Raw genomic sequence first — 27,922 nt, 5'->3', positions numbered from 1 at the left:
CCGGACCGGAAACAGAGTGTCTCCTGGTGTTGGATTTGACTGTCTCTCAGTCTCAGTGTGAGTGAGGAGGACCGGACGGAGCAGACCGGAGCACGGAGCTGCTGCTGGCCGACAGACAGCTGCTGAGCGCCGCGGAGCTCCGGAGCAGAGAGCCGGAGGTGCTGCAGGACCGGGTTCTCCTGTGATCCGGATCAGTCCCCCGGGCCAGAGGACACTTCACAGAGTCCGTGTTTGAGTTCTGTCAACTTGTGGAATTAAAGGAGGAGACAGGGAGCAGGAACCAGGATCGGGACCAGGACCGAGTCTGGATTAATGTCCGTGCTCCGTGTGCCGTGATCCGGATCGTGGGACCATGGTGGGGGACATGGAGGGAAAGGACAAGCCGAGACCGAGTCCGGATTATCTGATGCAATTGATGAACGACAAGAAGCTGATGAACAGTTTACCGAACTTCACCGGGATCTTCCAGCACCTGGAGAGACTGCTGGACCAGGGTGAGAGACCTGTCTGTCTGTCCCCCTGTCTCTCTGTCTGTCCCTGTCTGTCTCACTGTCCCCCTGTCTGTCTGATCTCTCATGGTAGAAGGCAAATCAGCAGTAAAAACACTTTGATGATCGACCAAATCGATCAGTTGATTAATCGAGCAATAATAATAAGGAAAAAAATATGGATTTATTTGATTTGAAGTATTCAAACAATAAAAACAATCTGGTAAAATATTATCTTTTCTTCACAGTAAATTTACATAAATTAATGATATTAATATGAATATTAGTGACGTCACATTGTTTCAGTGTATCTGACATTTTATTAAATCAATAATTAACAGAGAAAATAATCAGGAGAATAAATGATGATAATAGATCACTGTATTAAAAATATTTACTCTGCAGAATGTTTAAAGTAGGAATATTTTCACTGTTGATTAACTTTATTATTTTATTCAATAATTGATTAATCTTTCATTTCTTAAATGTCAAAGAATAAAAAAAACAACAACTTTTTCTTTGACAGAATATCTGATTATTTTCTGTCAGTCGATGAATCAGTTTATCTCTGATCTCAGTCTGATGATTTCTGATCAGTGTGAGCAGCAGGTTTATTCATTCACTAATTTTAAATCAATAAAGATTTCATCTGTAAAAACTTCAATTTTATAAAACGTTTATATCTCGAAGTTAATACTTTTATTTTTCGGAGGAACGTTTGTGATCAGTTTCTCTGAAGTGAAAAAGTTTAAAGTTTAAATTCAATGTCTTTATAAATAATACATTTATAGTTACAGAACTTGTCTGTAACGTCACTGAAAACCCAAACTTTTATTTTATCTCTGAAACATTTAATACAAATACAAATTAATCTGTGAAACCTCGTTAAAACCAGACACGACTCCATCTGATGTTTTATTTGATTAGTTCTTTCTTAATTCACAAAATAGTTAAAACCAAAAATCATTAAACTCTGAGGTCACCTGACCTGCAGGAAACAGGAAGAGGGTGGAGTCAGAAACACCTGCGGCTCATAGAGACGGAGAAGAAGAAGTAGGAGTAGAGGAGGAAGATGAAGAAAAAAGTCCTCAGTTTGCTTAATGAAGTTCTGTTGGTCTGTTTCCTTCATCTTCATCTTCTTCACCTCTTATTTCTCCATCTGTCTCAGTTACACTGAGTGCAGCTTTTCATCATTGCATTCATCCAGTCAATTCATTCAGAGGCTAAAATGTGTGTGTGTGTGTGTGTGTGTGTGTGTGTTGAAATTGAAAAGCATCAGCCAGAGTCATCTCCAAGGTCTGTCATTCCTGTTTTGACTAGCATCAGGAAAAACAATGTGTACTCGAAGCGCACAGCTACTCTATCTAATCTGACTCCAGTTATGCGTCAGCCACAGACTGTGTCAGACAATGTTAGTACACTAAACTTAGCTTTATTAAATATCAGATCTCTGGCTGGCAAGTCACTATTAATTAATGATTTTATTATCAAGAGAAACCTTGATTTTATGTTTTTAACTGAAACTTGGTTAAATGAAAACAACAATGCAGCAGTACTTATTGAATCAGCCCCCCAAACTTCCATTTTATCAGCTCAGTTAGAGAACTCAGGAAAGGAGGTGGAGTAGCCACTTTATTTAAGGATGTTTACCAGTGCAAACAGCTGTCATATGGGAAGTTTGAGTCTTTTGAATATGTTGCACTGCAGTTGAGATCCTCCTGTCAAGCAGTATTAGTAACCATTTACAGGCCTCCAAAATATAGTGCACACTTTGTTGATGACTTTTCTAAACTATTGTCTGTTGTCTGTATTGATTTTGACTGTGTTGTTATAGTGGGTGATTTTAATATTCATATTGATAATCCCAAAGACGGCAGTGCAAAAGAACTTTTCTACATCCTGGACAACTTTAAACTTTCCCAGCATGTAACAGAGCCAACACACAATAAGGGACATATTTTAGATCTAATTATCTCCAAAGGGCTCAACATTTCTGAGGTTGTGGTGACTGATGTTGCCTTTTCTGATCATTACTGTGTTTTCTTTAAAATGGCCATCTCCGCTGACACCAGTAAAAGTACAACAGGGGTAATCAGAAAACGCTATGTCAGTGAAAACACCTGTACACTATTCACCCAGGATTTTATACCCACACCAGCTCTGCCCTCAGTCTCTGTCAATGATCTGGTTCATAGTTTCAGCTCTAAAGCTATGAATATTATGGACAATATTGCCCCCATGAAGGTCAAAGTTGTCTCTGGTAAGAAAAAACCACCATGGAGGAACGCCACATGGGTAAAAGCTCAAAAAAGAGAATGCAGAAAAGCAGAACGCAGGTGGCGAAAAACCAAACTCCAGGCTCATTATGACATCTGTAAGGAAAGTCTGCACATCTATAGCTTGGAGCTAAAAAGGGCGCAGCAGTCCTTTTTCTCTGAGATTATCAACAAAAATAACAACAATGCACAGACTTTATTTACTGTTGTTGACAGACTGACAAACCTATCAGGGTCAGTCCATCCTGAACTGCTATCCACCAAGGCATGCAATGACTTTGCTTCTTTTTTCACAGACAAGATTTTAAAGATAAGACAGACAGTCTGTAACTCCAACACAGTGGCTATTTCACCTGTGCCTCATAAGACTACTCCAGTTAATTTGGCACTTTTTCACCCATTAAATTATGCTACTTTGACAGACATAGTTAGAAACCTTAGGTCCACTACCTGCTGCCTTGACACTCTGCCTACAAGCTTTTTTAAAGATGTTTTTAACTGCATAGCATCAGATATACTACAGATAGTCAACTGTTCTCTTCAGTCAGGCCTTTTTCCCTGCCCTTTTGCCCTGAAGACTGCCTTCATTAAACCTCTCTTAAAAAAGCCTAATCTGGATGCCTCAGTAATAAATAACTACAGGCCCATATCAAACCTACCATTTTTAGGAAAGATCATTGAAAAGGTTGTTTTTCAGCAACTTAACACCTTCTTGGAGCAAAACAATTCCTTTGATGCCTTTCAGTCTGGATTTCGAGCACATCACAGCACTGAGACTGCACTTGTAAAAGTTTTAAATGACATTCATCTGAGCAGTCATGTATCAAAGATTTCGGTTCTGGTATTACTGGACCTCAGTGCTGCATTCGACACAGTCGACCATAAGATACTGCTCGACAGACTAGAAAAGTTTGTGGGACTTTCTGGCACTGTGCTAAATTGGTTTAAATCTTATTTACAAGACAGGGATTTCTTTGTGTCACTTGGCAATTATGAATCTGTGCGAACAAAGATTACATGTGGAGTTCCTCAAGGGTCCATTCTTGGGCCTCTTCTGTTCAACATCTATATGCTCCCTCTTGCTCAGATTATGGAATATCATAACATCGCCTACCATACTTATGCAGATGACACACAACTTTACATAACAGTGTCACCAGATGACTACAGTCCCCTACATCTACTAAATAAGTGCATTGATGAAATCAATACGTGGATGTGCCAGAATTTTCTACAACTAAACACAGAAAAAACTGAGATAGCTGTTTTTGGCCCCAAAGAACAAAGATCAATAGTCAGTGCTCACCTTGACGCCATGACACTAAAACCTACAAATCAAGCCAGAAATCTTGGTGTAGTTCTGGACTCAGACCTACATTTCAATAGTCACATTAAGACAATTACTAAATCAGCCTACTACCACCTTAAAAACATAGCAAGAATAAAAGAATTTCTGTTTAAACAAGATATAGAAAAACTTGTTCATGTTTTCATTTTCAGCAGGCTGGACTATTGTAATGGTGTCTTTACAGGCCTGAGTAAAAAATCAATCAGACAACTGCAGCTCTTCCAGAACACTGCTGCCAGAGTCCTCACCAACACCAAGAGAGTGGAGCACATCACACCAGTGCTTAAATCACTGCACTGGCTTCCTGTGTGTCAAAGGATAGACTTTAAAATCTTGTTACTTGTCTGTAAAGCACTAAATGGTCTCGGGCCTAAATACATCTCTGATATACTTGTACGTTATGAAGCATCCAGACCCCTCAGATCATCTGGAACAGGTTTACTCAGTGTTCCCAGGATCAAAACCAAACAAGGTGAAGCAGCCTTTAGTTTCTATGCTCCCCGCCTGTGGAACAAACTTCCAGAATATCTGAGGTCGGCTGAAACTGTCAGCTCATTTAAATCAGGTCTTAAAACATTACTATTTACTGCAGCTTACCAGTGAACTAGATATGTAACTTATTGTTAGGATAATCTGTAGCTATTGTTTTTATATTTGTCTGCTGTTGCTTTTGCTTTATGTTTGCTTTTTAAATGCATTTTCTGCCCTGTTTTTCTTGCTTTTAGCTTTTGTTTTTAATGATCTATTGTTCCTTTAATGTTTTGTCTTAACATATTTCTCTTGTAAAGCACATTGAATTGCCTTGTGTATGAATGGTGCTATATAAATAAAATTGCCTTGCCTTGCCTTGGGTGTGTGTGAATCTCAGTGTCCATGAATGTCACTGGACTCACAGTTTACAGGATCTGATTGTAATTAAATCATTAAACATTTAATAAGTTAATGAGTTTGAAATAATGATGAATAATTTGAGCTACGAGTCATCAGACCTTCGATCATGTGACATGTGACATCATCATGCCGATTTGATTCAGGGATGCAAATTAAAGCCAGTTTCCTTGACCAACAGTCACCTTAACAATCAATTATCAGTTAATCATTAATGTGTTAATACAAAAATAAAGAAATGAACCCACTGATGTGACCAGTTTGATGCAGAATCAGACGAAGCTGCGTCAGAGTTAAAGGAGCCCATGTGGGGAACCCTGACCTCCCTGAACAATAAAATCACAGCTGACCCCAAAAAGTTCAAACAGCTGCAGAACTTCATGTGATGACATTCATACGATCAGACTAGTTATCATTTTATCCAAACTGCTGTTTAACAGTCAGAACAAGTATAACATTACTGAATTAATCTGAAACGGGTTCCTCTGATCTCCACACAGACTTCAGTCTGACTGACAGAGCTGGTCGATATAATGAAGCGGTTCACTGTCCTGTTAGTTTGTAGGAAACATGTGATTATGTTGCTACTGTTTGACACTCTCAGTCTGCGTTAACCAAACAGCAGCTGATGTCAGCTCGATCCTCAGACAGAAACTGTTCTCCTCCTCAGATGGTGGGAGGTGCGTTTGTTTTACAGTTTGTCACCAAACACACCTGTAGCTCTGACTCATTGAAAACCGAGAGGCTCCACTTGGTGGTGCAGCTGCAAACTGCAACAGATCTACACCACATGTTCTGAAGGTGACACCACCCGTCTCTCGTCCTCAGTGTTACTGGTTAATCTGTTTTTAACTTATGATGTCAGGGTGACCTGTGTATGGGCCCAAACTGGGCGTCTTGTCTGGGGTCCACAGGGCGGGCATGTTCAAGCACATGATGAACTGAAGTGGCAGGAAGTTATGATGACTTGTCTTTGTTGTCTTCCCTCCTGTTGTCTTTTGTCACGTATGTTCTCATTCTGTGTGTCATGTGGTCACATGGGTCGTCTGTGGTCTCGAGGCTGTGTTTGATAGAGTGGTTCTGATTGGTGCATTTAGTTTTTACACTGGAGGAAGGTGTGCGTTTGAGTTTAGTTTGTGATGACTGGAGTTCATTAAACTGAGAGATAGTGTTTATCTGAATGAAACCACACAGAGATGTGAATCATTTATTTCTCCTCTTCTGAGGAAACAGTTTGGAAAGAATGAAACATGAAATAATGAAATATAAAATATGTCTGTTGCGTATTGTGTTGACATATGAACATATTCTGTTGACATAAACATGTTGCATGTTCTCTTGACATAAACATGTTGCATGTTCTCTTGACAAAACGTGTTCTGTTGACATATTAACATGTTGTGTTGACATATTAACATGTTGCATGTTCTCTTGACAAAACGTGTTCTGTTGACATATTAACATGTTGCGTGTGCGTGTTCTGTTTACATATTAGCATGTTGCTTGTTCTGTTGACATTGACATGTCGCATGTTGTGTTGACATATTAACATGTTGCTTGTTCTGTTGACATGTTAACATGTTGCATGTTTTGTTGACATATAAAAATGGTGCGTGTTCTGTTGACATGTTAGTAGGGATGTCCCAATCCAGCTTTTTCACTTCTGATTCGATATCGATTATTACAGCCTTGAGTTTTGGCTGATACCGATCCGATCCAAGCACATATTACACATATTCACTTATTTTGTTGTCAGTCATGTTAGAAAAGGTTTGATCAAGCGATATTACTCTAACATGAACAACTACTTAATCAGGTTAGTTAGAATGATCCACAACAGTTGGTATGAGAAACTGACCTGTTTATTGTTAACAGGGTTAAATAAACAAACTTTAAACTTGAACATTAACATTAAATAAAAAATATAGCTGGTTTGCTTTGGCTGCTTTGGCCCCTTAATAAATAGAAAATAAATCAACACAAGAAATCTTTAAAATGTCTAACACTGAAATTAAAACAGCAGCAAGACTCCACACACTTGTGCTTTGGCCCCCTAATAAATAAAAAATAGATTAACACCACAAAACATTGTTGACATTTAACAAACAATGCAGCCTTTCCTTTTCAGTTATGTTAGTAGTGTCAGTGCCAGCCTGGTGCTGCTGTTTCCTGGGTGTCTGCATGCTGGCCTGGTGGATTGATAGTAAGTGCTGCAGCAGATCACTGGAATGGACTGCTCGGGAGTCCTGGGCTGGCCAGAAAACCTGGATCGGACTCCATGAAAAACTGGATCGGAGTTCTTGGATCAGCATTTTTCCATGCAGTCCAATCCAATGCCGATGCACATTTTTGGCTAATATCGGCATCCCTACATATTAGCATGTTGCTTGATCTGTTGACATGTTAACATGTTGTGTTGACATATTAACATGTTGCGTGTTCTGTTGACATATTAACATGTTGTGTGTTGTGTTGACATGTGAACATGTCGCGTGTTCAATTAACATGTCGTGTGTTCTGTTGACATATTAACATGTGTGTTGTGTTGACATGTTAACATGTTGTGTGTTCTGTTGACATATTAACATGTTGCTTGTTCTGTTGACATGTGAACATGTCGCGTGTTCAATTAACATGTCGTGTGTTGTGTTGACATGTTAACATGCTGGATGTTCTGTTGACATAGTAACATGTTGCGTGTTCTGTTTACATATTAGCATGTTGCTTGTTCTGTTGACATTAACATGTCGCATGTTGTGTTGACATACTAACATGTTGCTTGTTCTGTTGACATGTTAACATTTTGCATGTTTTGTTGACATATAAAAATGTTGCATGTTCTGTTGACATATTAGCATGTTGCATGTTCTCTTGACAAAAACATGTGTTCTGTTGACATATTAGCATGTTGCTTGTTCTGTTGACATATTAACATGTTGCATGTTCTGTTGACATGTCATGTGTTGTGTTGACATGTTAACATGTTGCATGTTCTGTTGACATATTAGCATGCTGCTTGTTCTTTTGACATGTTAACATGTTGCATGTTGTGTTGACATATTAACATGTTGCGTGTTCAATTAACATGTCATGTGTTGTGTTGACATGTTAACATGTTGCGTGTTCTGTTGACATGTGAACATGTCGTGTGTTCAATTAACATGCCGTGTGTTGTGTTGACATGTTAACATGTCGTGTGTTGTGTTGACATGTTCACATGAATCAATTTATCAATCAATCAATCAATTTTATTTATACAGCCCAATATCACAAATCACAATTTGCCTCACAGGGCTTTACAGCATACGACATCCCTCTGTCCTTAGGACCCTCACAGCTGATCAGGAAAAACTCCCCCAAAAAACCCTTTAACGGGGAAAAAACGGTAGAAACCTCAGGAAGAGCAACTGAGGAGGGATCCCTCTTCCAGGACGGACAGATGTGCAATAGATGTCGTACAGAACAGATCAGCATAATAAATTAACAGTAATCCACATGACACAATGAGACAGAGAGAGAGAGAGAGAGAGAGAGAGAGATATGCAGGTAATGACAGTAGCTTACAACAACATTATTGAAAGTAATAATATTACATTCATTCATTCATTCATCTTCTAACCGCTTCATCCTCTTGAGGGTCGCGGGGGGGCTGGAGCCTATCCCAGCTGACACTGGGTGAGAGGCAGGGTTCACCCTGGACAGGTCACCAGACTATCACAGGACTGACACATAGAGACAGACAACCATTCACACTCACATTCACACCTACGGACAATTTAGAGTCACCAATTAACCTGCATGTCTTTGGACTGTGGGAGGAAGCCGGAGCTGACACGGGGAGAACATGCAAACTCCACACAGAAGGGCTCCCACGCCCGGGATCGAACCGGCAACCCTCTTGCTGTGAGGCGAGAGTGCTAACCACCACACCACTGTGCCGCCCCAATAATATTACAATTAATAGTAATATATTAATATCTGATAGTATACATGTGTGACAATAGTCATATGTGTATAATAACAGTAGAAGTATGACTAATGACTAATGATGGCAGCAGCAGCAGCAGGAGGCATCTGGCAGGACCACGGCAGCAGCACAACCACACACGTCACGCTGTCCAGGCACCGCTGTGATATGAGTTAATCTGAGAGACAGTGGAGCACAAAGGCTCCGGAGAAGAAGCCGAGTTAGTGACATCCAGAATGGCCGAGTTAGCAAGATGCAGTAATAGGATACGAGAAAGAGAGAGAGAGAGAGAGGAGAGAAGGTGCCCGGTGTATTATAGGGGGGTCCTCCGGCAGACTAGGCCTAAGTCAGCCTAACTAGGGGCTGGTACAGGGCAAGCCTGAGCCAGCCCTAACTATAAGCTTTATCACAGAGGAAAGTCTTAAGTCTAGTCTTAAATGTGGAGACGGTGTCTGCCTCCCGGACCGTAACAGGAAGATGATTCCACAGGAGAGGAGCCTGATAGCTGAAGGCTCTGGCTCCTGATCTACTTTTGGAGAGTTGCGGGACCACGAGTAACCCTGCGTTCTCAGAGCGCAGTGTTCTGGTGGGATAATATGGCACTATGAGCTCTCTAAGATATGACGGAGCTTGACCATTTAGAGCTTTATAAGTTAACAGTAGGATTTTAAATTCAATTCTGGATTTTACAGGGAGCCAGTGCAGAGAAGCTAAAACAGGAGAGATATGATCTCGTTTCTTAGTTCCTGTTAGTACACGTGCTGCTGCATTCTGAATTAGCTGGAGAGTTTTTAAGGACTTACTAGAGCTACCTGATAACAGAGAGTTACAGTAATCCAGCCTTGAGGTAACAAAAGCGTGGACCAATTTTTCTGCATCTTTTCGGTAGTCCGTAAGGATGATTCATCATGAACGTGAACAAACTGAAAACGATCAGATAAATAAGATTTAAACCAGCTCAGTGCAGAACCTTTTAGGCCAATTAAGTGATCCAGTCTCTACAGTAGAATTTGATGGTCAATTGTGTCAAACGCTGCACTAAGATCTAATAAAACAAGTACAGAGACGAGTCCTTTGTCTGAAGCAATCAGAAGGTCATTTGTAATTTTAACTAGTGCTGTCTCAGTGCTATGATGCACTCTAAATCCTGACTGAAATTCCTCAAATAAATTATTATCATGGAGAAAATCACACAGCTGGTCTGCGACTACTTTCTCAAGGATCTTTGACATAAAGGGAAGATTAGATATTGGTCTATAGTTGGCTAACACCTCTGGATCCAGGGTGGGCTTTTTTAGTAGAGGTTTAATTACAGCTACCTTAAAAGACTGTGGTACATAGCCTGTTAATAAGGATATATTGATCATATCTAATATATGAGTGTTAACTAAAGGAAAGACCTCCTTAAGTAGCCTGGTTGGGATGGGGTCTAAGAGACACGTTGATGATTTAGATGAAGAAATCACTGCGGTCAATTCTTGAATAGAAATCAGGGAGAAGCAATCTAAATATATATTAAGTTTTACAGCTGTGTTTGAGGTTAGATAGGTACTATCTGAGGACAGGAGGTCATGAATTTTGCCTCTAATAGTTAGAATTTTGTCATTAAAAAAGCTCATAAAATCATTAATGCTAAGTCCTAAAGGTATACAAGGCTCAATAGAGCTGACTCTCAGTCAGCCTGGCTACAGTGCTGAAAAGAAACCTGGGGTTGTTCTTATTGTCTTCTATTAATGCTGAGTAATAGTTTGCTCTGGCATTGCGGAGGCCCCTCTTATAAGTTTTGAGACTGTCTGTCCAGATTAAACGAGATTCTTCCAGTTTGGTTAATTGCCAATTCCTTTCAAACTTTCGCGATATTTGTTTTAACTTACGGGTTTGAGAGTTATACCAAGGAGCGAACTTTCTTTGCTTTTTTAACTTCTTTTTAAGAGGAGCTACAGAGTCGAGTGTTGTTCGCAGCGAGCCTACGGCGCTAGTGACAGGATGATCAATTCGGGAGAGGTTAAAGTCAGTACAGGAAACCTCTGTTACTGAAGGACTTGGTATTGAATTTAACGACGGAGTAGTCTTTTCCTTAAATTTTGTGACAGCACTATCTGATAAACATCTAGTATAGTAACTGTTGCTGAGTGGCGTGTAATCGAGTAAAAAGTAATCAAATAATGATCCGATAGTGAGGGATTCTGTAGAAACATGTCACGTGTTGTGCTGACATTAACATGTTGCTTTTTCTGTTGACATATTAACATGTCGGGTGTTGTGTTGACGTGTTAACATATTCCGTGTTCTGTTGACAAATTAACATGTTGCATGTAGGGCTGTGCGATTGCCTCTAAATTTCATATTTTGGATTGTCATTGCTCTAGATTGCCAATACACGATTAAATCGCCAAGGGGGGGCGCTGACAAGCTGGAGACGTGTTGCTCCTCCTCACTTCAAGTTGTTGTCATTAACTTTTAACCTGCAAAGGCGGCAGTGCGGCAACATTGTAGGAATTTATGAAAGCCCTTATGAACATTTCAACAGTTACACATTAAAACAATATTTATTTGCAATTACTCTATTGAACGACCCCGAAGCATGAGCAAACGCTCTGTGTCACTTCGGATCAAAGAGATGTGCCCTGTCACTGTCAGTGCAGGGCTGACAGGTCACCCTCCGCTGAGAAGAGAGAGAAGAGATGGATTGTAGGTCTGTTTGTAAACTGGGCTTCTCTGACAGTCATGTATTTCCCCAAAAAACATCTCTTAAAGGGAAATTTCAGTTTATTTCAACCTGTCTCCTATCGTCCTAAATTTGTTTCAAGTGACTAGTGACATAGAAATAATAGTTAGCATGTTAGCCGTTAGCCTAGATACAGCCGGGGCGTCAGACCTGTTAAAACTTAATTGAACGGGCATCCTTTCAAGTGCAAAGTTAGTCCACTAAACAAGCTTTTTCTCCACAAAGACCGCCTCATATCGTTAGGATAAATGTCAGAGAACATATAGAAAACGACATGTAAACGTGTTGTTTTACCTTACCGGTGTGCTGCCATGTTTGTTGTTTACCATTTAGCTAAGGCTGCAACCGGTCCCATTCCTTGCAACAGAGGTATTCCTCTTCTGGGGGCACTGGGGCACAGCATTCACAGGTAACGTTACACCACCGATCTCCAGAGCTACGCAGCCTTGCAGCAGCCATTCCTCCTCTGTCGTCCTCTAACGTTACCTGTTGCGCCTCTCTCTCTCTCTCCTCCTCCGTTCTTCAGTTTCACTTCGTCAGTGTATTCTGTCTCAAATAAATAAGGGCAGCCATCGCCTCTCGATGTGGAAAGCCTATATACTAACATTCCACATTTAGGTGGTCTTCAGAGTTGTTGTCTTACCTTACGGTGTGTTTACCGTTTACCTCTGCTTCCCAAAGCGCAGCCGAAATATCGCGAGAACAAGCATCGATCTCATACCGTGTCTGAAATCTCACGAGAACAAGCAGCAACAGCTGGAAGGCAGAACCGGACAGTAGCCTGAAAGGTTCATTCATTTATTTTATGAAAGATTTATAGAATAATGGCTGACTTTTTGCCAGACTTCGACTTTGTGGTGGAGGAATTTGATTTTGCAGAGTTTGATGGCCTCCCTTATTTATTTATTTTGTTTTTTTTTCCCAAAGTCGCCTTGATATCCAGCAAATCGCCTGGCAACCCTCCAATCGCCAATATACGATTTGATCGCTGATCGTCCCAGACCTAGTTGCATGTTGGGTTGACATGTTAACATGTCAGCACACGTCTGTCCGTCCTGGAAGAGGGATCCCTCCTCAGTTGCTCTTCCTGAGGTTTCTACCGTTTTTTCCCCGTTAAAGGGTTTTTTGGGGAGTTTTTCCTGATCAGCTGTGAGGGTCATAAGGACAGAGGGATGTCGTATGCTGTAAAGCCCTGTGAGGCAAATTGTGATTTGTGATATTGGGCTTTATAAATAAAATTGATTGATTGATTGATTGATTGATGTCACGTGTTGTGTTGACATTAACATGTTGCTTGTTCTGTTGACATATGAACATGTTGCATGTTCTGGTGAGATGTTACATGTTTTGTTGACATATTACTATGCCACATATTGTGTTGACATGTTTACATGTTGCGTGTTGTGTTGACATGTTGTGTGTTGGGTTGTCATGTTAAGATGTTACATGTTGTGTTAACATGGCAACATGTTGCATGCTGTGTTGACATGTTAAAATGTCACATGTTGTGTTGTCATCTTAACATGTAAACATGTTGTGTGTTTCAGAGATCAGTCGTGTCAGGAAGGACATGTACACCAACACTCTGAACGGTTCAGACAGAAGTAGCGAGCTGCCTGACGCCGTTGGTCCAACTGTCCAGCTGCAGGAGAAACTCTATGTTCCCACAAAGGAGTTCCCTGACGTGAGTGTGTCTGATCGATCGGTTATTGATCAGCAGGTTATTGGTGGCTTGGGTATTGTCTGATTGATTGGCCGGTTGTCATGGCTACCAGTGTGTGACTCCTCTCTGTTTCAGTTTAATTTTGTCGGGAGAATTCTGGGACCTCGAGGTCTGACGGCTAAGCAGCTGGAGGCAGAGACAGGATGTAAGATCATGGTGAGAGGGCGGGGCTCCATGAGAGACAGGAAGAAGGTAACGCCCACTCTGCGTACGTACACACCTGTGACGCCCCTCATTAGCATAAACGACTTATCCTGAAGGTCACGGAGGATCTGACCGTCAGATTTCACATGACATCATATCTGAACCAATGAGTTAATGTGAGGTCACACAGGGGTTTACAGTGAGGTCATACAGGTGTTTACAGTGAGGTCACACAGGTGTTTACAGTGAGGTCACACAGGTGTTTACAGTGAGGTCATACAGGTGTTTACAGTGAGGTCATACAGGTGTTTACTGTGAGGTCACACAGGTGTTTACAGTGAGGTCATACAGGTGTTTACTGTGAGGTCACACAGGTGTTTACAGTGAGGTCACACAGGTGTTTACTGTGAGGTCACACAGGTGTTTACAGTGAGGTCATACAGGTGTTTACAGTGAGGTCACACAGGTGTTTACAGTGAGGTCATACAGGTGTTTACTGTGAGGTCACACAGGTGTTTACAGTGAGGTCATACAGGTGTTTACAGTGAGGTCATACAGGTGTTTACTGTGAGGTCACACAGGTGTTTACAGTGAGGTCATACAGGTGTTTACAGTGAGGTCACACAGGTGTTTACAGTGAGGTCATACAGGTGTTTACTGTGAGGTCACACAGGTGTTTACAGTGAGGTCATACAGGTGTTTACAGTGAGGTCATACAGGTGTTTACTGTGAGGTCACACAGGTGTTTACAGTGAGGTCATACAGGTGTTTACAGTGAGGTCACACAGGTGTTTACAGTGAGGTCATACAGGTGTTTACTGTGAGGTCACACAGGTGTTTACAGTGAGGTCATACAAGTGTTTACAGTGAGGTCATACAGGTGTTTACTGTGAGGTCACACAGGTGTTTACAGTGAGGTCATACAGGTGTTTACAGTGAGGTCATACAGGTGTTTACTGTGAGGTCACACAGGTGTTTACAGTGAGGTCACACAGGTGTTTACTGTGAGGTCATACAGGTGTTTACAGTGAGGTCACACAGGTGTTTACTGTGAGGTCATACAGGTGTTTACAGTGAGGTCATACAGGTGTTTACTGTGAGGTCATACAGGTGTTTACAGTGAGGTCATACAGGTGTTTACTGTGAGGTCACACAGGTGTTTACTGTGAGGTCATACAGGTGTTTACTGTGAGGTCACACAGGTGTTTACAGTGAGGTCATACAGGTGTTTACAGTGAGGTCACACAGGTGTTTACTGTGAGGTCATACAGGTGTTTACAGTGAGGTCATACAGGTGTTTACTGTGAGGTCATACAGGTGTTTACAGTGAGGTCATACAGGTGTTTAGTTCTTAATGAACTTCATGGTGCAGGTTTGTTACTACAGCAGATCCTCTCTGTCCCTGTGTCTCTGTCTGTCCATCTTTCCCTCTGTCCCTGAGCAGGAGGAGCAGAACCGAGGGAAGCCTAACTGGGAGCACCTGAACGAAGACCTTCACGTCCTCATCACAGTGGAAGACGCTCAGAATCGAGCTGAGATCAAACTCAAACGAGCCGTGGAGGAAGTCAACAAGCTGCTGGTGCCTGCCGTGAGTCACCTGACCTCTAACCTCAGAGGAGCAGAGGAACAGTTAGTCCCCCACATCCTGCTGTGATGTTAACACTGTCTGAAGGGGACTGAGCACTGTGTGTGTGTGTGTGTGTGTGTGTGTGTGTGTGTGTGTTTGTGTGTGTGTGTGTTTGTGTGTGACATGTGACAGGAAGTTGGTTCTTTGGATTTTGGACTGGGTGAGAGGCAGGGTACACCCTGGACAGGTCACCAGACTATCACAGGGCTGACACATAGAGACAGACAACCATTCACACTCACATTCACACCTACGGACAATTTAGAGTCACCAATTAACCTGCATGTCTTTGGACTGTGGGAGGAAGCTGGAGCACCTGGAGGAAACCCACGCTGACACAGGGAGAACATGTCAGAGCACCTGGAGGAAACCCACACTGACACGGGGAGAACATGTCAGAGCACCTGGAGGAAACCCACGCTGACACAGGGAGAACATGTCAGAGCACCTGGAGGAAACCCACCCTGACACGGGGAGAACATGTCAGAGCACCTGGAGGAAACCCACGCTGACACAGGGAGAACATGTCAGAGCACCTGGAGGAAACCCACACTGACACGGGGAGAACATGTCAGAGCACCTGGAGGAAACCCACACTGATACAGGTAGAACATGTCAGAGCACCTGGAGGAAACCCACGCTGACACAGGGAGAACATGTCAGAGCACCTGGAGGAAACCCACGCTGACACAGGGAGAACATGTCCGAGCACCTGGAGGAAACCCACACTGACACAGGGAGAACATGTGGGAGCACCTGGAGGAAACCCACGCTGACACAGGGAGAACATGTGGGAGCACCTGGAGGAAACCCACGCTGACACAGGGAGAACATGTCAGAGCACCTGCAGGAAACCCACGCTGACACGGGGAGAACATGTCAGAGCACCTGGAGGAAACCCACGCTGACACGGGGAGAACATGTCAGAGCACCTGGAGGAAACCCACACTGATACAGGTAGAACATGTCAGAGCACCTGGAGGAAACCCACGCTGACACGGGGAGAACATGTCGGAGCACCTGGAGGAAACCCACACTGACACAGGGAGAACATGTCAGAACACCTGCAGGAAACCCACGCTGACACGGGGAGAACATGTCAGAGCACCTGCAGGAAACCCACGCTGACACGGGGAGAACATGTCAGAGCACCTGGAGGAAACCCACGCTGACACGGGGAGAACATGTCAGAGCACCTGGAGGAAACCCACACTGATACAGGTAGAACATGTCAGAGCACCTGGAGGAAACCCACGCTGACACGGGGAGAACATGTGGGAGCACCTGGAGGAAACCCACGCTGACACAGGGAGAACATGTCAGAGCACCTGGAGGAAACCCATGCTGACACAGGGAGAACATGTCAGAGCACCTGGAGGAAACCCACGCTGACACAGGGAGAACATGTTGGAACACCCAGACTCCGTCAGTTGAAACTCCAGTGTGTTGTGTTTATGGTGATGGTGTTATATTTTTATGTGTTTATGGTGTACGCTTCCTGTTTCCACCCCCAGTGGTCCGACTAGGCCCCGCCCCCTACAGTACCACGTGACATTGTCTCTGTGTTTCAGGTGGAGGGTGAGGACAGTCTGAAGAAGATGCAGCTGATGGAGTTAGCCATCCTGAACGGGACGTACAGAGACGCTAACATCAAACCCTGTAAGACACCAACCAATCAGATGCCTCCTCCTCCTCTTTTCCTACCCTCCTCTCCTGCTCCTGCTCTTCCTCCTCGTCCTCCTCTCCTCTTCCTCCTCCTTTCCTCTCCTCCTTCTCCTCCTTTCTCTCTTCCTCTCCTTCTTCTTCTTCTCCTCCTTTTCTCTCTTCCTCCTCCTCTCTTCCTCCTCCTTTCCTCTCCTCCTCCTCCTCTCCTCATCCTCCCCCTTTCCTCTCCTCCTGTCCTCCTCCTTTCCTCTCCTTCTTCTCTCCTCCTCCTCCTTTCCTCTCCTCCTCCTCCTCTCCTCCTCCTTTCCTCTCCCCCTCTTCCTTTCCCCCTCCGTTCCTGCCTCTCCTCTCCTCTCCTCTCCTCTCCTCTCATCAGGTAAGCTTTTTTCAGTTCTTTTGCTGAGTGTTCTGACGAGTGTTTAGTGGTTTTGTCTGGTGGTTTTCGGGAGGAATGCCGTTCGCCGAGATGGCAGGGAGTGAGGATAGTCCCGCCAGATAGTAGCGTTACTGTGGAGGAAGTTTTGTTGGCTGCAGGTGAGCAGGTAGGTCACGACAAACTATGTTTTGCATCGAGGATGAATAAAGCAGTGGTTGTGTTCCTTAAAGACGAGCCTCTCGCTCATCAGCTGATACAGAGTGGAGTATTTGTCAGAGATTTGTTTGTGCAGGCGTCCCCGCTGTCAGCTCCGTCCACGCGGCTCACCGTGTCCGGTGTTCCGCCATTTATTCCTAACAAGCTGTTGGAGATTGAACTCCAGAGGTCTGGTAAATTTGCCAGCGGGTTTAAAACTGTGAGTTTGGGATGTAGGGATGCTAAACTGTGGTTGCCGGAGCCCCCGGTGCCACGGCTCAGCACCGGCCAGAGCCAGCCCGACAGGCCACAGGTCTCTGTGGCTGCAGACAGCCTCAGCAAGTCTGTGTGTGCGGGCTCTGAGGCACCAGTAAAATATGTGAAGGAAGCAGCCTCTGTAAGTGCTGCAGATAGAAAACACAATGAGATGACTACTGAAGGACAGAGTGTGTTCAGTAGCCAGGTATCAGTGGAAGGAGATGACATGTATTGTGACTCTGAGTCAGACACAATATCTATTGGTGAAACTCCCTCAAAGAGCACAGATCTCTATTCCTTAGAGGCCATTAATCGCTTTTTGGATGAAACTGAAAAAGTTAGTGACTATTTCAATGATACTGATAAATTCATCAGATCTGTTGGTGTCCTGAAAAGGTTGGTTGGTTTCGACCTTTTGGACGAAAAGAAGCGCTTTCGCCTCACAAAGCACATTACAACTTTGAGGAAAGCAACAAAAGGTAAAACTGTTAGAAGGACCAGAAGGTAAAAATGATCATGTATCACACGGTGTTCTCCTCCTCTCATTGTTCTCTACTTGTTTTTTCTGTTCTTTTCCTCTCTTCTGACCTCTTTATGCGTAGTCTTAAAATAGGGTCTCTAAACATTAATGGGGGGAGAGACAGGCACAAGAGAGCTTTAGTCTCAGAAATCTCTACATTAAAAAATACTTGTGGGTTTTTTTGCAAGAGACACTCCAATCCAGCAGACGAAACAGACTGGGGCTTATGGTGGGAGGGTCCATGCATCCTTAGCCATAACGCTAACTTTAGTGCAGGAGTAGCTGTCCTTTTCAAAACAAATGCCAATATTTTATCCTCTGTAGATGTGGTGAAGGGGTGCCTGCTTATTGTAAGGGCAGAATAGATAGTACAGTGTTTTGTTTTGTTAATGTATATGCCCCAAATCAAGGTACAGATAGAGTCATTTTTTCACTCTGTTAAAAAATGAGCTGAGAAATTACCAGCAGGATCAGCTCATTATTGGTGAAGATTTTAACTGTACCACAGATTTCACAGTAGACAGGACAAGTGAGGAAACCCACCCTCAGTCAGCTCAGAGCCTTCATAACATCATCACACACCTTGATCTGTTAGACACTTGGAGGGTCAAACATCCACAGTCCAGACAGTACACATGGGTGAGGGTCAGCAACAACAGGGTTAGTGCTGCCAGGTTAGACAGGATTTACATTTCTCAAAGCCTCAGCTCCAGACTCATTCACAGTAACATATACCCAGTTGGTTTTACTGACCACCATTTTGTTAGTGCTGACTTGAACGTCTCACCAAGTGACAGGGTTAAGTCTTACTGGTCCTTCAATAACAAACTCTTGCTAGACAGTACTTTTTGCAAGAGTTTCAAGTGTTTTGGCAATATTGGAAAACCCAGAAAGCCAACTTTAGTTCTTTGCAGCTATGGTGGGAGGTGGGTAAAGCACAGATATGTGTCTTTTGCCAACAGTACACCTCTAATTTTACTGCTAGGATCAGGGTGGCACTTTAGGAGCTTGAAACAAGCATAAATAGCATTGAGGAGAGATTACATGAAGACTTGGACCCTACTATGGGTCACCAACTTCAGGAGAAGAAGTTGGCTTTGGGTGCCTTCTTGCAGGAGAGGGTAAAAGGAGCTCATGTAAGGTCTCGCTTCCTTCAGTTAAAGGATATGGATGCCCCAACCTCCTTCTTTTTCAAATTGGAGAGGTCGGTGGCACAAAGGAAGCAGATGACCTGCCTTGAGCTGCCAGTAGGCAGAGTCACCACTAATCCAGGTCAGAACCATGACCTGGATTATTGGGGCAGAACCATGTATCATGGAGTGCTGTGAGGAGCTCCTGGAGGGGCTCCCACAGCTCAGTCAGGAAGAGAAAGCTGCTCTAGATTGTGAACTGACACTGGAGGAGTTGACAGTTGCTATCAACCAGATGACATCAAGTCGGGCACCAGAACAGGATCTCTTCCTGTATCCTGTCAGCGTGCAGTGTTTTCTCTGCTGCCAAAGAAGGCAGATTTGGCCCTACTTAAGAACTGGAGGTCAATGGCCCTCCTCTGTGCAGACTATAAAGTGCTGTCCAGCGCCTTATCAAACAGACTCAGTGACACTCTGGGTATGATCGTATATCACGATCAAACTTATTGTGTTCCTGATAGGTCAATCATGGACAACATTTTTCTCATTGGTGATGTAATTGATGTGTGTAAATATTATAATGTCAGTTTTGGTATTGTTTCTTTGGATCAAGAGAAAGCTTTTGATAGGGTGGATCACTCTTATTTGTTTTCTGCACTCAAAGCATTTGGCATTGGTGATGGGTTTCTGGCTTGGGTTAGCTTACTGTGTAAAGATGCTCACTGTTTGGTGAAGATGGGGGCAGGGCTGAGTCGGCCAATCCCTGTAAAGCGAGGGATAAGGCAGGGTATTTCTGGATAGCTGTACAGCGTAGCCATTGAACCCTTGCTGTGCAGGCTGAGGGGTCAACTCAGTGGTCTCCCGCTGGCTGGGTCTTGTAAGCTTGGTCGAGTTTTTCCTACTATTTCGGCTTACACAGATGATGCAAATATTTTTGTTTCTAGTCAGAGGGACCTCCAAAGCTTGAAAGACACCCTGTTCTTATATGAAAAGGCATCATCTGCACGGGTGAATTGGGCCAAAAGTAAAGCCTTGTGGGTAGGACAGCGAAGGGATCAGGTGATGCCAAGTCTGCCTGGAGGACTTGAGTGGCGGACAGAGGGACTGAAGGTGTTGGGGGTTTTTTTGGATACTGAGGGCTTCCAGAAAAAAAACTGGGAGGGAGTGAAGGAGAAAGTGTGCGCTCAGTTGTCTAAATGGAAATGGTTGCTACCCCAGTTGTCATATAGGGGAAGTGTTCTGGTTGCCAATAACTTGGTTGCCTCGATCCTCTGGCACAGACTCATCACTCTGACACTACCAAGAGGCCTGATAGAGGACATTCAGAGAACCATCGTTGACTTTTTCTGGTCCGGTAAACACTGGACCGGGCATCTGCCTTCTACCTACCTGTGGCTGAAGGGGGACAGGGATCATCAACATCCAGTCGAAGATTGCCTCCTTCAGACTCACTACTGCACAGGAACTGTTAAATGACTGCGTCCCAAGCTGGTATGACATGGCTCAACTGCTGCTGAGGAGAGCTGGGCGGTTGGGCTATGATAAACAGCTATTTCTTCTTCAACCTGAAGAAACTGACCTCAGTGGATTAACACCATTCTACAGCTCTGTACTGCAGGCTTGGCAGATGTTCACAGTCACACGTGATACAAGTGAGACTCCTGGCCTGTGGTTGTTTGAGGAGCCTTTGTTCTTCAACAGTTTCATACAGACCCAAACGCTGCAGTCTGCCAGCCTGCGAGACGACCTCAGACGAGCTGGTTGTACCAAACTGGGACATCTGAAGAAGATGTAGGCAACATCTGTCGATGCTTTGAGAGACAACAGCAACATCTCCTCTATCAGGCTGATCAACAGAGTAGTGAAGCAAGTGCTGCCCTGCCTCAACATCTTGGCCCAAAATACTGTGCCAAGAAAAAGCCTGTCCACACACTGTTGAACTTTTTGCCATCTGGCTGACACGCAGAAACCGGGCTCAGAGTGTGGGCAGTGTGGAGCCGGTACTGGTTCTGAAGGGACTGCTGAAGGCCCGACTGAGGGTGGAGTACATATACTACCGAATGATGGACGATGTGCAGACCTTCACCCGTACATGGGCTGCTGGGGGGGTCTTATAGTCTGTGGGGGAAGATGGAGAGTTAAATATTACTGTCTGAATCACCCTTGGTGTTGATGATGTTGTTTTTTGTTTGTTGTTTCTATGAAGCAAACGCAATAGGTTTTTTGTTGTTCCCTGAAGTGGTTTAATAAAGGGACGTTTCAAACCTCCTCCTCCTTCCCTCTCTTCCTCATCTCCTTCTCCTTTCCTCTTCTCCTCCTTTCCTCTCCTCCTCCTCCTCTCCTCATCCTTTCCTCTTCTCCTCCTCTTCTCCTCCTCCTCTTTTCCTCTCCTCCTATCTTCCTCCTTTTCTCTCTTCCTGCTCCTCCTCCTCCCACTCTTCCTCCTCTCCTCCTCCTTTCCTCTCCTCCTCTTCCTCTCCCCCTCCTTTCCTCTCCTCTTCCTCCTCTTCTCCTTCTCCTTTCCTCTTCTCCTCCTCTCCTCCTCCTCTCCTTCTCCTTTCCTCTCCTCCTCCTCCTCAGCCTCCTTTCCTTCTGTCTTTCAGCCTCTACTCAGACTCCTCGTGTCCTCTCTGGCCCCGCCCCTGTACTGGCTCCCCCCACCGTCCTGCGTACACCTGCCCCCGCAGGCCCCGCCCTGATGCCTCTGATTCGTCAGATCCAGACGGTGCTGCCCAATGGGACGCCTCACCCGGCGGCTCTGATGCAGGGGACGGGGCCTGAGTCCAGTCTGATCTATGCGGCGCCGTACGACTACCCGTATGCTCTGGCGGCGCCGGCCTCCATCTTGGAATACCCCCTGGACTCTGGAGGGGTATTGGGTAAGCCTGCCCCCCCCTGCTCCTGCGACTGCTCCCCCACGCCTCACCACCACCCCCACAGCCAGTGGTGCCCCGCCCCCACGCTGCTCCTCAGACACACCTCCTAAAGATGGAGAACAGGCGCCACACACGCCACACCTCGTTCACAGCTGACGCCTGCGGCAGCACCCCCTGCTGAACGCCATTGTTCAAACAGGAAGTGACGATCAGTAGGGAGAACATTTAAACGTTTGTATAACATGTTTTCTATCTAACATAGTTAACACTCACCAGATGCTCCGACAGAACCTGAAGCGCTGAAGAGGTCTGACTGACGACCAATCAGGACGTCGCTGAACATGTGCGCTATTCCTCCATCACAACCTTCTGTATTCACCTGTCAGGTGACGTCAGCTGTGGGTGAGGCGTTCAGTTACCACTGTGTTCATTCTGCTTTTAGTGATGTGCCTCAGAACTTCCTGTTCCTCAAAGACCCTCACAGGAAGTGATGTCAGAAACAACGTTCTCCATGTCATGTGACCACAGCTGGTAGTGTTGGTGCTGTGACGGAGGTTTTCAGATCGGCGTAACGACTCAGTGTGAGAAACATGAGACGATCTGAGAACCTTCAGTCGAGTTTTTAACTGAGATTAATTTTAATTAACAATAAAACTAATTAACAAACAAACAAACAAACAAACTTTTCTCGTTGTAAAAAACTGAGTTTAATTTTAGATCATTAAAGCTTTTGAATTTCAATCAAACAGAACTAATAATTGTCTGATTGGTCGGTGCATTCAGGGACACAGTTCAGATGAAAGTCTGAATATTTGGTGAAAATTTTTTAATATCTTAAAAAAATATTGTCTTCGTATTCTTAAAAAAAAAATGTTTTAACGTAACGAGACGAGTTTATTCTCACGTCATTACACCTCATTTATTTCAGTGTTACGACTTTATTATCTAAATGTATCTGCGGCCTGTGGTAGACAGTGATAACCAATCAAACTGATGCACCTGAAAGGGACGTGTCCTCATGATGATGTCACAGTACAGACTGGTCACCTTTAACTAAACGTGCCTTAACGTGTTTCTACTGATCCTCTGTGATGATGCGTTCACTGACCTGTACCTGTGATGGTGCCTTCACTGACCCGTACCTGACCCGTACCTGTGATGGTGCGTTCACAGACCTGTACCTGTGATGGTGCGTTCACTGACGTGTACCTGTGATGATGTGTTCAGTGATCTGTACCTGTGATGATGCGTTTACTGACCAGTACCTGTGATGGTGCGTTCACTAACCCGTACCTGTGATGGTTCGCTCACTGACCCGCACCTGTGATGGACACTGTGGACAGGGACTCCACGTCCTCCATGACAGTCTGGGGCAGGTGTGGTGGTCTCTAAAGTCCTCATCAAAGGACGGTTACCGCAGACCAACGTTAGTCTGCACACACTCCGTTCCCTTCTCTCCACACCTGCCTTTCCCACAACCCACTGCTCTGCTTCAGCTGCTGTCTGTTCAGGGTGTTTTCACACCAACAACCAAGATAGTCCACCAGACTCCAGCTTTCACATCAAAATGTAAATTTACTGTCATCTAATGTGTAGCGTTTTTAAGACCATACGAAGGCCACCAACTATCTGATGTGAGCCAGCTATTTGAATTGCCAGCTACTTAAAACGTGGGCGTACCGATCTCTAATTGAGCCAAGGTCATGCTAACGGTAGCTAACTATGAACCCTTCAGGACAGTGAGGATATTTGAACCTGGACTTCCTGCTCCGTTATTTTGAGGACTGTTGTTATGTTGATTCTGACTAACGGACTGGAAACGTTAAATAAATGTACGGTGAGCTGTAAGAAGACGACACTTTATTTACCATTCAAGTATTAGAAATTAATTTTAATAAATCCTGTTTAGGCTCCACCTCCTCCAGAGTTACACATTTCAAATCAGCCTCATCTCTGTGTCTTCAGTACAACCAGGACGTGGTTAGCCTAGCTTAGCACAAAGACTGGAAGCAGGGGGAAACTGTTAGCTTCAATGCTAAATGCTGAAAAATTTCTTCACCTTCAATAAATAATAATAAACAACAACGCTCACACCAACCCAGAAACACCAAACAACATGTTGGAGGGTGAAGCTTAGCTAACAGTTTCCCCAATTCATGAGATGAAACGTAGGACTCTTTCAGAGATGAGTGCACGAAGATTTTATCAGATGTTTTAAAGTTTAAGATGTTAACGTGACGTTAGCTAACATCATTCGTCCTGAAGAAATGATCCACATACAGAAAATCTGTCGGACTTCCTGCCATGAATAAACTTATTTTTTCATGTTGAATCAGATTTTCAAAGTGGTCGGTTCCGGTCGGTTCCCTGTGAGTCGGACTGACGGACTGGAGACCAGGAAAAACAGGACGACTGAGATCAGTCGAGGTTGAATGAGGACGTTCATGTTTCTGCTGATGATCAGAGTCCAACATTTACATCTCAAATAACCTCGTACAAACGTTTTGAACACAGCTAAACTGCGTGTCTCTGATGATGTCACATTGCCTGACCAATCAGAATGTTTGATGTAAAAGTTTCATGTTTTGTTTAAAAAGTCGGAACGTTTGGTGGTTAATGTAAAAACATGATGAGAAAAACATCATAACATCTTCTGAGAATGATCTGCACCAATCAGATTATGACATGTATCATCCAATAGAATCCCAGCATCAGTGTGATGTCACTGACCATCAGCAGAAACGTTTCCTTCCTCTCTGACGTCCTGTGAAGAACCAGAAGAACCCTGAAATGTGATGTCGTAGGACTGAAGGTCACCATGACCTGGATGACCGAGAATTGTCATGACGATGTCTCATTGTCATGACAATTCTTACTGTCCAGATCATCATGACGACCTGGATGATGAGACATTTGTTACTAAAAGGATCAAACTGGAAACTTTATTGATCACAAACACAGTAACAGTAACACTGACTAAATGAATGACATAAATCTGATGACGTTGCACAAAGTCCTGATGTCAACCCGCCGCCGAGTCATCTGACTCACCCGTCACATTAACACAACTCGACACACTCAAACCCTCCACCAATAAAAACTTGTATAAACCAGATTTATTTACGTCTCAACAGTGACTGTGTCGGGTCGGACCCCGGCTGTCCGCGGCGGGCTGCATTCAGGTGTTACTGGCTGTGATGGAGGTGAACAGGTGGACGATGGGTGGCTTCATCAGCTCGGTGTGGCGTTCAGGGACACTGAACATGATGAATATGATGTCACATGAAGACAGTGTCACTGTAAATGTTTTACAAGGTTTATAGACAAACACGGTCGAACCTTTTTCACCTGACGCAGAACACTGTCCTCCGTCTGACGGGTTTATATCAGTAAAAAGGTTTTTACCGATGATGCTTTTAAGGACTTGACATTATGTATCTCCAACATGTCAGAATACAGTTTATTTAGTTTAATTAATGCAACAACAAATCAGATCAGCAGACATTTACATTTACTTTATTTATTTACATTGTTTATCAGAAACAACATTGAAAGGAGGACCAATCTGAGACACGAGAGTACAACACCACAGAAACATCTGCATGTTTGTGTTTTACATTTAACAGCTTCGAGGGGAAATTGTCATATTGTTTATTTTTGTACATCGAGAAGTTCATCAGAGATGAAACTATTAAAATCCAGAAAGTGTGATTTCACCAAATGCTGATGATGAACTCCTTTATATTTCAGAAGAAATGAACCTCAGAACCAGAAACTGTTCAATAACACTGATGCTATGGAGATACAAGGTTTTCACTAAGCTATTACAAAAGTCTGTGTTTGTCATATGAGGTTTCCATCAGTCAGATTCAGTTAGATTTAACCAGGTACCAGTTCAACCAATCACAGCTCAGCATTTAACCCTTTAAACCTCTCCTGCAGACGGACGAGGGGCGTTCATCACATTGTCATCTTCATCACATTGTCATCTACATCACATCTTCATCACATCATCTTCTTCATCACATCTTCATCACATTGTCATCTTCATCACATTGTCATCTACATCACATCATCTTCTTCATCACATTGTCATCTACATCACATCTTCATCACATCGTCATCTTCATCACATCTTCATCACATTGTCATCTTCATCACATCTTCATCACATCGTCATCTTCATCACATCGTCATCACATTGTCATCTACATCACATCTTCATCACATCGTCATCTTCATCACATTGTCATCACATTGTCATCTACATCACATCTTCATCACATCCTCATCTTCATCACATCTTCATCACATTGTCATCTTCATCACATCGTCACCTAATGTTACCGTAACGTGCAGACGTGGTGTTTCCTGTATTTATATGGATCTAAAATAAGAACCATAGAATGTTTATTCTTTGTGCAGCAGAGTTCCTGTTGTCACCGTAATGATGTCACTGCGTTTCTCATGTACGATGTTAAACCACGTGAAACCACACAGTGGCGTCAGAGGAACGAAGATGAATCCGTCACAGCGTCCTGTTGCTCTGCTCTATTAATATGTTTGAATCTTAAAAACTAAAATGTCTGCAGTTTAATAAGAAATATTTTGTTTGTATTCATGAATTTTTTGTTTATGTTTATTAAAAATATTTTACATAGTTTTTTTTTTTAGTTTTTTTTTGTGTATTTTTTTTTTTTTAATTTTAAAGACACAGTTTCAAAACTTTGATCAGTTATTCTGGTTCATTGTCTTAAATAATCTTTGAGCTCAGGTCGTTCAGATTTATTGATAAGAAGCGTGTGAAGATTCTCCAGGAAGTGACATCACAGGAAGCAAAAACACAGACGCAGGCATTAGTGGACCGTTTCAGCTGCAGAGTTTAAAGGGTTAATCAGCAGAATATAAATAGTAATTATAAAATCAAATAAAAGAATGATCTGAATTCAGACTGATGAAACACGACGACAATAAATCAGATTTAATATTTATGGAACTGTCAAACTGATGAAAAAAAACAAACTTTTCTTCAGCTGAAAAACTTCACGTTTCAGTTTTTGTTTAATTACCTGAACGTCACATCGACCCAAACTGATCAGAGTTATACAGCATGTGATCTTCAGCTCATAAACTCCTCCTCCTCCTCCTCCTCCTCCTGCTCTTCCTGCTCCTGCTCCTGCTCCTCCTCCTCCTCCTCCTCCTCCTCTTGCTCCTGCTCCTCCTCCATCAGACCAGACATTTCAAACCTCAGATGAACCTCAAACATAATGTTTTGACCTTCAGGTGCTGACGGACGAGATGATGAAGAGTTTTCGAATGTGTTTTTATTGTGTTGTTGTTTTTGTTTGTTGCTCAGATTGTCAGTGTTTATGATGAAATATATATTAAATGTGTGTTAAAGGAAAAAAACAGGGTAAGTGTGAGGTCGAAGGCTGTTTGTAGGAAGATGACACATCTGACAGTTTTCTGTTAATATAAAACTTTGTCTGACGGAGCTTCTGTTTCCTGTTGAAGAGAAAAGATTCTGTTTGAAATTAAAGTGTTGTTGAGTAAAACTGCTGAATCATCGTCTTCTTTATTAAACATTTGTTTTCAATTTCAATTCATAATCTTGTGGGGGGCATGTGGATGGGCGTGTGTGCAATACATTGATTTTGTTTTTACAGCTTTTATTTGTTACTGCTTATTTATTTATTTAACTCTTGCTGTTGTT

General features: G+C 43.4%; 3 protein-coding genes across 4 annotated transcripts in view; 1 reads left to right on the top strand and 2 right to left on the bottom strand.

The window, feature by feature from the left end:
- LOC125903243 (transposon TX1 uncharacterized 149 kDa protein) overlaps nt 1–8,472 on the bottom strand; it is a 29,998-nt gene extending 21,526 nt beyond the window's left edge. Inside the window, exon 1 of the mRNA XM_049600041.1 lies at nt 8,394–8,472. The gene's annotated coding sequence lies outside the window, so the exon portion shown is untranslated. The remainder of the gene's footprint in view (nt 1–8,393) is intronic.
- The window catches only part of LOC125903239 (uncharacterized), an 82,312-nt gene that overhangs the window by 34,456 nt on the left and 19,934 nt on the right, over nt 1–27,922 (bottom strand). The gene's annotated exons all lie outside the window — the stretch shown is intronic.
- LOC125903246 (protein quaking-B-like) lies at nt 27–27,750 on the top strand. Of its 2 annotated transcripts, none has more exons than XM_049600045.1 (6): nt 27–494; nt 13,243–13,379; nt 13,494–13,610; nt 14,935–15,150; nt 16,761–16,848; nt 21,937–27,750. In XM_049600045.1, the coding sequence occupies exons 1-6, from the start codon at nt 353–355 to the stop codon at nt 22,317–22,319; spliced, it is 1,083 nt and encodes a 360-aa protein (XP_049456002.1). In that variant the 5' UTR covers nt 27–352; the 3' UTR covers nt 22,320–27,750. The 2 variants fall into 2 exon arrangements, with proteins under 2 accessions (XP_049456002.1, XP_049456001.1); XM_049600044.1 differs by having other exon boundaries at nt 28–494; nt 15,007–15,150.

The sequence above is a fragment of the Epinephelus fuscoguttatus genome, linkage group LG16 (genome assembly GCF_011397635.1).
Source record: "Epinephelus fuscoguttatus linkage group LG16, E.fuscoguttatus.final_Chr_v1".
Classification (NCBI taxonomy): Eukaryota; Metazoa; Chordata; class Actinopteri; order Perciformes; family Serranidae; genus Epinephelus; species Epinephelus fuscoguttatus.
The sequence above is the reverse complement of the archived record's forward strand: the minus strand, read 5'-3'. Positions and strand labels throughout refer to the sequence as shown.

Bases quoted from the DNA above. Each gene is read 5' to 3' on its own strand.
- LOC125903246 (XM_049600045.1), top strand. From the start codon at position 353: ATGGTGGGGGACATGGAGGGAAAGGACAAGCCGAGACCGAGTCCGGAT. The intron at 495-13,242 runs GTGAGAGACCTG...TGTGTGTTTCAG, and splicing joins GGAGAGACTGCTGGACCAGG to AGATCAGTCGTGTCAGGAAG. The intron at 15,151-16,760 runs GTGAGTCACCTG...TCTGTGTTTCAG, and splicing joins ACAAGCTGCTGGTGCCTGCC to GTGGAGGGTGAGGACAGTCT.